Source organism: Sturnira hondurensis, unplaced genomic scaffold, assembly GCF_014824575.4.
Source record: "Sturnira hondurensis isolate 20B ecotype Veracruz unplaced genomic scaffold, ASM1482457v3 Scaffold0021354, whole genome shotgun sequence".
In the NCBI taxonomy this organism is placed as follows: Eukaryota; Metazoa; Chordata; class Mammalia; order Chiroptera; family Phyllostomidae; genus Sturnira; species Sturnira hondurensis.
Window position 1 is genome coordinate 20,353,566 of NW_028093985.1, and position 12,410 is coordinate 20,365,975.

Genomic DNA, 12,410 nt, shown 5'->3' on the forward strand with positions numbered 1-12,410 from the left:
CATATAATGCAGAAGTTTTGTGTACTCATGTGCTTAAAAATTTTGCCACATGTAACATCTGATCTGTTATGTATTGATCACTGACAGCCAGAGAACCTCTGGCCTGCTTTCTCTTGAGAGCTCCCTAGGGAATATTGGCTCTCTGCATTTTGGGGTGGAAAAGACAATCTTTGGATTGGAGGTTGCAGGAACTCTGACCAAGTTCATTGCAGGAAAAGGTACCATGTCTTAGCTGGTGCAGAAGGAGCTCTCACCCCACGGTTGGCTGTTTATTTCATCATTACTGGAAGTCTTTGAGGGCCTGGGGTCTAAAAACCAACTTGCCCTTTTCTTCCGACCCAGAGCCTCACTTTTCCTTGGGGTTTGTTGGGCTTCTTGGATTGGTGGGTTCATCAGATTTGGAAATGTTTTGACCATTATTTCTTCAAATCCTTTGTTTTCTCATCTCTCTCCTCTTCTCTGGAGGCTGCCGTTGTATGTGTATTAGCTACTGGAAGTGGTCCCTCAGCTCAGTGGTGCTCAGGTCCCTATCCTCCAGTCCTTTACTCTGGTTTCATTCTGGGTACTTTCTAATGCCATGTCCCCAAGTTCACAGATCTTTTCTTTTCTAGTGTCTTACAAGTTCTTTATCCCAGTGCGGTTTTCATCTCAGACCTTGTATTTACTTCACCCTTAAGTTTGATTTGGGTGTGTGTGTGTGTGTGTGTGTTTTAAGATTTTATTTATTTGTTTTGTTTTTTACTTTTTTCTCCCTCTCCTTTTTTAAAAAAAGATTTTATTCATTTTATTTTTAGACAGAGGGGAAAGGATAGAGAAAGAGAGGGAAAGAAATAATGTGTGGTCGCCTCTTGTGTGCCCCCTCTTGGGGACCTGGCTGGCAACCCAAGCATGTGCCCTGACTGGGAATTGAACCCGTGACCCTTTGGTTCACAGGCCAGTGCTCAGACCACTGAACCATACCAGCCAGGGCTCTCTCTCTTTTTTAAATTGCTGTTCAAGTATGGTTGTCTCCATTTCCCCACCACCACTCCCACCCACCCTTGGGTGTGCATTTTATAAAAGTATCTTCTATGTCTTTCTTTTATATGCTTTTAAAAAGCTTTTTACTTTGAAATATATATTCCTAGGACATTGCAAAGATAATACAGAGAGGTTCCATTTACCCTTCCTCCAGTTTCCCCATTGGTTGTACCTAATGTAATTATAACACAATGTCAAAAATAGGAAATTAACATTGGTACAAAATGTGTATATAAGCTCTATGCCGTTTTATTACCTGTGCAGAGTTGTGTGGGCAGCACTGCCACCCAGATAACGTTGTATTTTCCTGCATATGGAAAATAAAGTAGTATTTTCCTGCTTTTGTGCATGCCGTGTAATTTTTTATTAAATGCCAAGCAGATGTGAATTTCATCTAATTGGGTGCTTCTTTGCTGTTGTTGTCTCAGGTTTTCTTGAGCTCTGTTCCATGATACAGCTGGGTTACCTGAAAACAGTTTGATACTTCGGGGTTTGCTTTGAACCTTTGGTTGGCTGGGCCAGAGCAGCCTTTAGAGGAGGACTCCTTGTCCTGCATATCCCACCCAGTGATTCGGACTGCTGGGAACGCCTCCCGTTCCTGGCCCTTGGGAGCCCCAGGGGTTATGCCTCTGCTCCTTCTGGGTTTCCTTCCCCACGGGGTTTCCTCCTGGGCACAGTTCCCTGGAGCTCTCTCTGCAGCTCTCCTCCCTGGGGCCCTCCCCGGGAGCTCCCTTGGCTTGTGGAACTCCCACCTCCACCCCCTCCACCCAGGGAGACCAGTAACTTCTGCCTTGGCTTCTCCTCCAGTGCCCCTTCTCCTCCAGTGCTCCTCTCCGTTCCAGTAGCCTGGGAACTCCAGGCAGCGGGCAGCGGGCTGGGACAATTCCAGGGCCCCCTCACTGGTTTCTGGAGAATGCTGTCCTGTGCTGCCCGGTGCCAGGATCTGAAACCACTAGTTCATATAACCGGTCCGATTTTTTTAGTTGTTTAAGATAGGAACACTTCTCACTTTTGAATCTAAATTTCTTGACGTAAGAACGCCATTAAGATGAAAGGGAAACAAACCTGCACTTGAAAGAAGGATGTGACCCAGTTTACAAACATAAATTCCTTCCTTTACTCTTAAAGGGGTTGGAAAATAGTTTTGGAGTTTGGTTATTAAATTTTTCTCAGTCATAAGCATGGTCATTGAAATACTTTTTTGTTTATATACTAATACGTTTAGTGCTCTGCAGATATTCTGCTAATGTTTGTGCAACAAAAACTGGTGAAACCCCCTCTGCAATATCCTGACCTGACACCGTGTGGCGTTCTCAGGAAACACACTGAGGTCATGTCTATTCCTGTACGTTGGAGTGACCCTGAGTCACCCTTCCTCCTCCTCCACACACACAGACCCGTGTGACAATGTTGGCACCTGTGGGACCAACTGAGCAAGGTCCAGAGGGCCCATCATCTTTGACATCTAGTGCAGGACTCCTGGGACCTGGTGCCCTGGCCCTGGCAGGTCACACTCAGNGGTTTCTGGAGAATGCTGTCCTGTGCTGCCCGGTGCCAGGATCTGAAACCACTAGTTCATATAACCGGTCCGATTTTTTTAGTTGTTTAAGATAGGAACACTTCTCACTTTTGAATCTAAATTTCTTGACGTAAGAATGCCATTAAAATGAAAGAGAAACAAACCTGCACTTGAAAGAAGGATGTGACCCAGTTTACAAACATAAATTCCTTCCTTTACTCTTAAAGGGGTTGGAAAATAGTTTTGGAGTTTGGTTATTAAATTTTTCTCAGTCATAAGCATGGTCATTGAAATACTTTTTTGTTTATATACTAATACGTTTAGTGCTCTGCAGATATTCTGCTAATGTTTGTGCAGCAAAAACTGGTGAAACCCCCTCTGCAATATCCTGACCTGACACCGTGTGTCGTTCTCAGGAAACACACTGAGGTCATGTCTATTCCTGTACGTTGGAGTGACCCTGAGTCACCCTTCCTCCTCCTCCACACACACAGACCCATGTGACAATGTTGGCACTTGTGGGACCAACTGAGCAAGGTCCAGAGGGCCCATCATCTTTGGTTCTCAGGGCTGTGCTCAATCCACTGAGCCACACCAGCCAGGGCTGGGCCCATCATCTTTGACATCTAGTGCAGGACTCCTGGGACCTGCTGCCCTGGCCCTGGCAGGTCACACTCAGTGGGAAGGCCTTTCAGCATCAATCCTGTAAGTGATCCTGGGCTTCCCGTAGCTGGGATGTATTGCATAATCATACTCTGTCTGTCTGTGGGCTAGATGCGTTTCATGTAATCCCCAGGGCAGCTCACACAGGGCCGGGACCAGATGTGCTCCTACTAGTCAGCATCATCAGGTAGAGTCCTCAGAAGGGTGTCATCTCTGTACTGAAAAAAAAGTTACTCCTAGTCTGAAAACTGCTCTTATTCAACCTAACAAAGCTTAAGAGCAAATCTCAAAAGGATCGAATTGTTTCCAAATAAATTAACTGTGTTCCTTAGTAGAATCATGGCTAGTCCTAAGGAAAAATCACTTTTTTTCTATCCAGTGAAAAAAACAATTATTTGCTCTGATTAGGTGAATAATAAAATCTCATGGAAAATTCTCCACAGCCACTAAGACTCCTCATGAGTTAAAACTAGGCCCACTGGGGAGCTCAGTCTAGTCCACTGGATGTCAAGCACTTTGGGCCTCTCCCCTCGGAGCAGGAGCTCCCACGAGGGCCCATAGCCCTCAGGGCTTACCTTATCACTAAAGTCCCCCTCACAGCCCCCCTCTGAGGTATGCGTTGGGCCATTCCACCTTTCAGATGAGAAATTAGTGTTTAGCAACGTTCATAAACTTGTCCAAGGTTTCACAGCTGACAGTTAGTAGAGCCAGGATTCTTGCGACGGGTGCCAGAAGGTAAGGCCATTATTCCAGACAGTGTGGTAGCTTTCTTTGCAGAGTCACTGAGGCTCAGGATGGTACCAGGCTTCACTCCCGGGGCTTTCCTGAGATTTTTAGGGAATAGTGATACAGCAACTCCCCGCCTGGCTCTTGGAACTACATTGCTACTTTGTAAACAATTTTTAAGACTTGAGTTCTGACTCATTCAATAGAATTTTTTATTATGAGGTAGAACAGATGTACAAAAAAGGTATGGGGTAATTCTTCTCATGCCTTTTGACTGCAGACAGAATTGATCTAGTCTGCACATTCTTTATTGAACTTCTCTGCTTGAGCATGAGGTGCCTCTTCCTGGGTCTCTCGGCTGTCAGATTCGGAGCCACTTTTGGAGGTGGGGAAGGCTGCTGAGCATAGAGGTGTGGTTTCTTAGTCCATGGATTCAGGGCCCGTGTATACTCAGGAGTCTGTGCCTGAGCAGGAGAGATTACACATGTTCCCCGTAAATGGACCAGACTTTGTGTCCTGGAGCTTGAGTACAGTAGAGGCAAACAGGGCGTGGAGGATTCCGCTTCTGTCCCTGTCCATCAGTAGGACTGAGGCCCTGTGACATGATGAGCTGCTAGGAGGGCATGACTCAGCCGGGCCTGAAATTTGACGTGCAGGGAGGAGGGGCAGGCTGTTCCTGACAATTTTCTTTCTATAAAACTTAAGTTAAACAGAGACGAGCTCATATATTAGAAGGAATATGATTGATTGACAAGAAAAGATTTGCTCCGTGGCCTTGAGTCTACAGGTTTACAGAAAAATAATTTAACTTAGAATTTGAATGGTCATACTATTGGCATCCTCATTTACCATCGTAAACTTTTAGAGACTGGAGTTCATCTGCATGTTAGAACAAATGCAGGGGCATAGACAAATATGCTTAGTTTGAGAGTTTGTGCCTTCTGTGAGTAAACAAATTAATTCTGTTCTAGCTGAGGGTAGGTCCAGCCATATTACTAGTCAGGGAATGTGCACCTAGCTAAGTGAGAGATGCATCCGGGCCAGAGTGGGATTTCTAAGGACCAGTGATGATGGTAAGGAGATAGGGGAGTCAGGTGAGGAAGACACCTGCAAAGCTAAGTAGGACGTGACATGAAGCCAGAGGACTTTGAGAACTTACCACTTGGAGATGAAGGGGGACTCACAGGGGCTAGATAGCACCCAGAAAAGATCAGGAAGCAAGGCAAAGCAGGAAGAAATTGGTGACCCAAACATACCTGATGGTGGGGCCATCCTAACCCACTGTCACTTCAGACTAAATATCTTGATCCAGCAACCTGTCTCAGCTCATATTATATGCCTGGGCCATATGCCAGCACACTTCACCTGCACTAACTTCTTTCTGCTCCTCCAACTTGCCAAGCCCATTCCCACCTCAGGGCCTTTGCACATGTTACTCCGTCTGCCTAGAATGCCTCCCCTCTGCGTGTTTACATGATTGGTGTATCTGCAGCGAGGTCTGAGACAAACAGCACTTTTGTCTCTTCTGTCTGAAGCAGCCCTAGGCCGCTCACTGTGTTTCACTGCCCTGTTTTGGTGTCTTTTCACTCCCATCAGTCGCTGAGACTGTCTTGCTTGTTGTGACTTATTTCGAGTCCTCCAGCTGGAATGTAAGTGCTGTAAGGGTAGGGTTTTTTTTGTTTGTTTAAATGGTCCCTACATCCCTCTGCCTGGAACAGGGCAGGCTCATAGCTGGGGCTTAGTAAGTGTCCGTCTCACAAACGCATGAATGAATGAAGGAATGCATGAAGTCAGACACTATTGCCGAAAGAGGACTGAGTCTTATATATCAGCCAAACAATCTATAGTTAAATATTGGTTACTAACCTGAGAATAAGAAGTCTGTGCTCTGGTCTTTGTGTGGTGAATTTCCGTGCTTATTACCTTTTACATGCCTGACATTGGCTAAGGGCTTAATGAATATTTGTTGGAGAAAAAATTAATGAAAGATGATTTTTACAAATTCTACCCTTGTTTCTGATGAATTAAATTGCTCCTTTGTAAACTAGGTAATCTAGGCGGCCCAGGGGACAAAGCAAGCTTCGGGGTGATAGGACATACCATACGAAAGCTGAGAGGTCCTCAACTTTTGGGTCATCTTTTGAGTTAAAGGAGCTGAACTTACTAGCAAATCATGTTTTTAAAGTTGCCTTGAGTTGATATAGAGGTAAAATAAAAATCAGCATGTGTTTAAATAGTTATTCTTTTTAACCTAATAGTTTCATAACTGACCCAAAAGGCAAGTTTTTAAATTCTCAGGTGTCGTGGTGGAATCCATTCACAGGTGAGCCAGGGTTCAGTCTGTGGGCTTGGAAGTCGTGAATGGATGCTCTAGTTCGCCCGGCATAGGAACGTGACCTTCCTTGGTTGTAGCCGAGACTGAACACTAATAGCTGGAATGCGGCACAGCTGGGCGCACTGGACCATGACGTGTATTCAGTCTCCTTTGGCTTCAGTCTCCTCCCTGGAAAATGAGGGGGTGGAAAGGGTGACAAGGTTAAGATGAACAACCTGGTTGCTGTGTCCTTGTCTTTATTCTTATGTTTGGTCCCTTATACTGAATCTATGTATACACAGTGCTTAGCAGGCGCTAATTAATTAATACACTTTCTATTTTGAAAAGAGACTTGGGATATGGATAAAATTTAGGCCATCCCCTTCTTTCACTGTCTCTATGTCACACCTGCATCATAGCTTTTTAGCAGCCTCTTATTTCTGTATTTATCTACGATTTTTCTTCCCTTGGTTGATGCTAATGCATATGTGCTCGGGAGATACTATTTAGTCCACAGGGGACACCTGGGAGCCTGGGGCTCCTGCCAGTGCCTCTGAGGCCCCTTAGACACCCACTTCATAAAAGTGTGTCCCCCTACGGTTGTGGTGATCGGTCTTCCTGACGTGCTCTGAGATGGTCAGCCAGGGGACACATGGAGAATAAGTAACACTGTGAGGACGGCAAGCTAAGGTTTGGCTTTTCTTCTTGGTAAGGCAACATGTACCCTGAGAGAAAAGAAGGCTTCTGCTCAAGCTTCCGTGGCAGGCATTAAAAACAAAAGAAGCAGTATGATTTTGCTAAATATTTCTCCTAAATATTAAATAATTAAACTTCATTATTCTCAGTTATATGTTTTTGAATATTTTGCTGCATAGATATACAACTCTTCAATGTGTTATATGTCAGCTAATTAGTGCATTACAAATCCTCCTGTATTCAATGTTTAGACTATGCCATTCATATTTTATGCACAGAGCCTAATCTCACCATTTTATATGATAAAACTTTATAGCTTATATATTTGCTTCTTTGAAATATATTCATAAGAGATATAAGCTATGAAGGCCTTGTTGAGAAAGCAACTGTGTGGGGTTTTTTTAAAGATTTTATTTATTTATCTTTGGAGAGAAAGGTAAGGAGAGTGGGAGAGAAATGTCAATGTATGGTTGCCTCTCATGCGTCCCCTGCTGGGAGCTGGCCTGCAACCCAGGCATGTGCCCTGACTGGGAATCGAACCACGATACTCTGGTTCGCAGGCCCGCGCTCAGTTCACTGAGCTACACCAGCCAGGGCTAAGCAACTGTGTTTTTTAAATCTTCCACATTCATTGTCCTTTTATCATTTAAATAGTTATAGTAAGAAATGTAAGTTGTTTCTTACATTTCTTACAATAGTGTAAGAAAATACAGAGAAGCACAATGAAGAATATTTTTAAAAATCACTCTTAACCCTACCATCAGAAAATAACCTATATGAAAATAACTAATAATCTATATGCTATTTTATAATCTGAATTTCCTTTATGTAAAATATGAATAATACACTTCATTTAAATAAAGGTTCTTTTCTTTTCTTTTTTTAAAATTTTATTTATTTATCTTTAGAGGGGAAGGAAAGGAGAGAAGGAGAGAATATCAATGTATGGTTGCCTGTCATGAGTCCCCCGTTGGGAACTGGCCTGCAACCCAGGCATGTGCCCTGACTGGGAATCGAACCGCGATCGTGTGGTTCGCAGGCCCGTGCTCAATCCACTGAGCTACACCAGCCAGGGCCTAAATAAAGGTTCTTTTCAACGTGATATTTAAGAAAGCATGATATTGCACCTGTAGCTGTCTCCAGCCCAACCCTCCGTTGCCGGAGGCAGGATAGAGAGGGAAGAAAGCAGGGTCTGAAGCAGGCATCCTTGTTTTAACTCATTGTGACCACGGACACATTTCATGTCCATTGTATTCCTCAGTTTCCTCATCCATACCATGGAGATAGCAATAGTAGCAGCTTTATATCTGGTAATGTAAGGACGAAGCAAATCATTATATACAGTACCTAAAGTGCTTAGAGCACTTGCAATAATACTCTCATACATTCTGTTATTGAGCATTATTATCCTATCATTATCTATAATTTCATTTTCCAATAGAATAATGACCTGGCACATGGCAGGTACTCAGTAAACATTCTTTATTACCTATACTGTTTTCCATTTTTTGATGTTACGATGCTGTAATGAGGATCTTGGAAGAAATGCTTTTGCCCTTCTCATATTACTTCCCTAAAATGCATTTTTAGAAGTAGAATGACACCTGTGCCGCTTCCTGCTCCATCAGCCTCCACGGAGGGTGCACTCCGTGGCCTCCTGTAGCACTGCAGATAGGAAGCAGCTGCTTCTGTTTCCGGAATTGCACTGTGGTGGAAAGTGGCAGCGGCCCACCTGAGGGTTTGTGCTGTTATTCAGTATAAAGTCATTGGATAATGAACAGTTGGGATTTATTCAAATTACTCTTCCTTTCCAATACTGATATAGTTGGGCATATAATGCAATATACAGATTGTGTATCATAGAAATGCACACTTGAAATCTACATGACCCTATTAACCGATGGCACCCCAATACATTTAATAAAAAAATATTTAGGCAAAGATATAAAAAAATTGAAAGACATAAATTTTTGTGTGCTTTGTATATTATATAATCTGATTTTGCTTGAGAGGATATTTGTATTGGTATGGAAATTTGCACTTGACTACATTGTTAAGGGGCTTTTTCCATTGAAATAATTATTTTCTATTTTCAAGAAAAAAGCAACAAGCCATGGGAGCAGTCAGCCCTCCGGAATCCATGCTGGTGGAACAGCCCCGGCCCCCAAGGTCAGTCATTTCCCAAACACCACATGTTGTTAGTGGGTGGGGCTTACGGGGAAGGGAGGCGGCATCCGTGCGTCACTGAAAGATTTTGAACAAAGTATCATTTCTGCACTAGGGGAATGCAATTTTAATGATTTGATGTAAAACCTAGTAAAACCATTTATGTTATAATTTTTACTGGTGTATTTTAATGTGTGCAATGAAGATTGTTTTCATAAATATCTCTAAATTATACTGTACTTTTGTACATGCTATGAGTAAGAAATACAGTTCTCCCACTTTTTCAGAAAAGAATTCCAATTGTCTTACTGAGCATTAATCATACCAGGCTCTCTTCTAAGTATGTTATATAATTATTCTATTCTCATAACCTTATAATTATTATCCCTTTGTACATGCCTGAGGAAACCAGAGCTTAGAAAGGCTCAGCGTTCTTGACAAGATCACCAAGCCAGTAAGAGGTAGAGTTCGAACCCAGGTTTTTTGTTCACACAAGGTCCTGGACCTGCTGGGCCTCAGATGATCTGATTGAGTGTTCTTTGGTAATAAAACTCGTCAAAGCTTTGCAGCTTATAAAAATCACTGAAATTCACCTTTTAAGATAAGAAACTATAATTTTAGTTGGAAGGTTTTAATAATATATAAAACAGTTATGTTCAGCCCATTTCAATCTGTATTCTTCCAGTATGTCCAAGATAATCAAAAAAACCTTAACCTATTTCAAGACTATCTATACACCTTTTCAAAAAAGATTTTATTTACTTATTTTTAGAGAGAAGAGAAGGGAGAAAGAAAGAGGGGGAGAAAAATATGAACATGTGGTTGCCTCTCATGCGCCCCCCACTGGGCACCTGGCCCACACCCAGGCATGTGCCCTGACTGGGAATCGAACTGGTGACCCTTTGGTTCACAGGCCAGCGCTCAATCCACTGAGCCACACAAGTCATGGCTTCTATATACCTTTTTAAATAAGCATTTTTCCTTTAAAACTGGTGGCTCTTCTAAGGAGGTCTGTGGACTTTCTCCTGTAGGTGCCTTGCTTCATGAGGAGTGAATATTTTATTGGCTCCTGGAACCCTGGCTGCTTTCCAAGCCCCTGAAAGGTGCCAGAACCAAAACTCAGCTGAGAAATGAGAAGAGGCTGGACCAGAGTTGAACACCATTCTAACTAAAAAAGACTTTTCTTGACATGTCCTGTGTTTTTAAATAGTATTAGGACCTTTATTTAACTTATACTTAAATTATACCTATACATTATGCCTCATGGCAAAACTGCAAGCCAGTGAGATTTAGTAAATCATTTGTATGGTTTCCAGAGTCGTTATCCCTAAACTCTTGGAGGATCTGTACATTGTGGAAAATCTCACTCAGTTTTTTCTTGAAGACAGGCATAAGAAGCAGCCCCTTTTCCATCTTTTTCTTTACGCAGGAAGTTGTCGTTTAATCATTCTGAGGTGGAATGGCTGTAAAGAATTTGGATTCTTTATAAGGCCCCAGAGCCTGCTTTGTCTCGGGAAGCTCAGAGAGGAGCTGGTTGGGAGGTGGAGACATTTTAGCCGCATGTTTATCGTTTCAGGGTTTAATGGCGAACCTGACCTTCTTTCCTTGGCTTCCAAAGCATTGTCCTTTCCTGCCTCCTTTCTCTCGCCTGTTGTTCTTTCTCACCACGGTTTCCTGGCTCACTTTGCTTCACCAGTTTTCTGAATATTAGATTTCCCTGGGTTTAATTCTTCATTCCTTTCTTTCTCATATCTTTAATTTTTATACAGATTGGAAGAAAAAAATGTATCATATACTTACTTATTTTTATTTTGATCTATGATTGAAAGAGCTTTACCTCAGTATTATCATCACCTAAAAAAAATAATATGAAATCATTCCCATGCTTTCTTTAGAAAAGCTGGGAGGAATAGCATTTGTGGTCATTTGAAACCTTTACTACACAAGTAATTATCATAACACACACAGGCAAAAATAATATTTTCTCAATACATTCAAAAGGCATGACAAAACACTAGATGTAATTTGTGGTGAGAATTAATACTGCTTTTCTTGATTCTGGACACATTCTACTTGAAATTTAAAATGGGTGATAAATTTACAATTATTAAGGAAACCAAGTCTGTCTTAAGTATTTAATTTGAAGCTTATGCATAAGCTATGTATTATAGAATAGTCACCAGGTATTGCAGAACTGTTTTATACAAATTTTTACAAAGTGGGAATTATATGCACAAGTAATATCACTCCTGCTGGTCTTGGGAGATCCAAAGTGTTTAAGTGGTATCACTGTCTAAGTCAAATTAATCATTGTAAGATATTTAGTGAAGAAATTATATAGGCTCTTATCAAGGCCCAGGTAAAAACAGTTTTGATTCGTAATATCATGCAATTTTATTGCTGGAAAAGCTCTCAGGCAACTTCTTTCCTAACTGTTCAGGTGAGAAAACCAAGGCTGAACCTGAATTAGGAATCTCATGTAGGAGATCACAGCTATTAAGAAGATGTAATGGTTAAGGTTATTAATTGTGATTGGAATCCACTCTGAACAGTTCAAGCTAAAAGGAACAATTTCTTAAGGCTAGCAGTTATCTCATAGAGAAATCCAGGAAGCTCTGGCAGAAAGAATCTCCGGTTTCACAGTGGAAACAATGCCCAGCCACACTGTGGGAGCTTCTGCTGCTGGTACCACAGCTCAGCACCTATCACAGTTAGGACCGGAAGCCAGAAACTCTGCCGTGGCGTCTCGAAGATTGACAAGCCTTATTTCAGATTTCTCTCAGTGCTCAGGGGCATCCTTACACTGCTTACTTCCAGGCTCATTCTTTTTTGGCACATCTAATTAGCCAACATAAGTCACATGCCCAATCCTTGCTACAAGTGGGGTCGTGAGTATTCTGGATTTGGGAGGGTGTGGATGATTAGGTAGAAATCATTAATATGTAGTGAGGATTTGTGAACGTGTGGTCAGCTGCCAACTGACAGATACCCACTACGGAAAGGAAAACAGAGGGATCACCTAACTCGGTTGTCAAACTCATTTTCACTGGAGGCCACATCAGCCTGGCGGTTGCCTTCAAAGGGCCGACTGTAATTTTAGGACTGTGTAAATGTAACTACTCCTTAACCAGGGGCAAGGAACTCAGCACAGCTGCTGGGTAGAAACAAGGTGCCAGGTTGGATAAAACAAGGTGGAGGGCCAGATTCAGCCCGTGGGCCTTGTGGTTGCCACCTGTGACCTAACTAAACTAAAAGGAACCATTGATGATATGTTGTGTAGTAACATTAGGCCTTTTAAACCAAAGA

At 42.4% G+C, this 12,410-nt stretch overlaps 1 protein-coding gene across 3 annotated transcripts in view; it reads left to right on the forward strand.

Moving 5' to 3' along the window:
• The window catches only part of CAST (calpastatin), a 134,562-nt gene that overhangs the window by 28,013 nt on the left and 94,139 nt on the right, over window positions 1–12,410 (forward strand). For all 3 annotated transcript variants that reach the window (XM_037032325.1, XM_037032326.1, XM_037032327.1), the window contains exon 3: window positions 9,036–9,107. In XM_037032325.1, coding sequence (XP_036888220.1) covers window positions 9,036–9,107 — 72 coding nt within the window. The remainder of the gene's footprint in view (window positions 1–9,035; window positions 9,108–12,410) is intronic.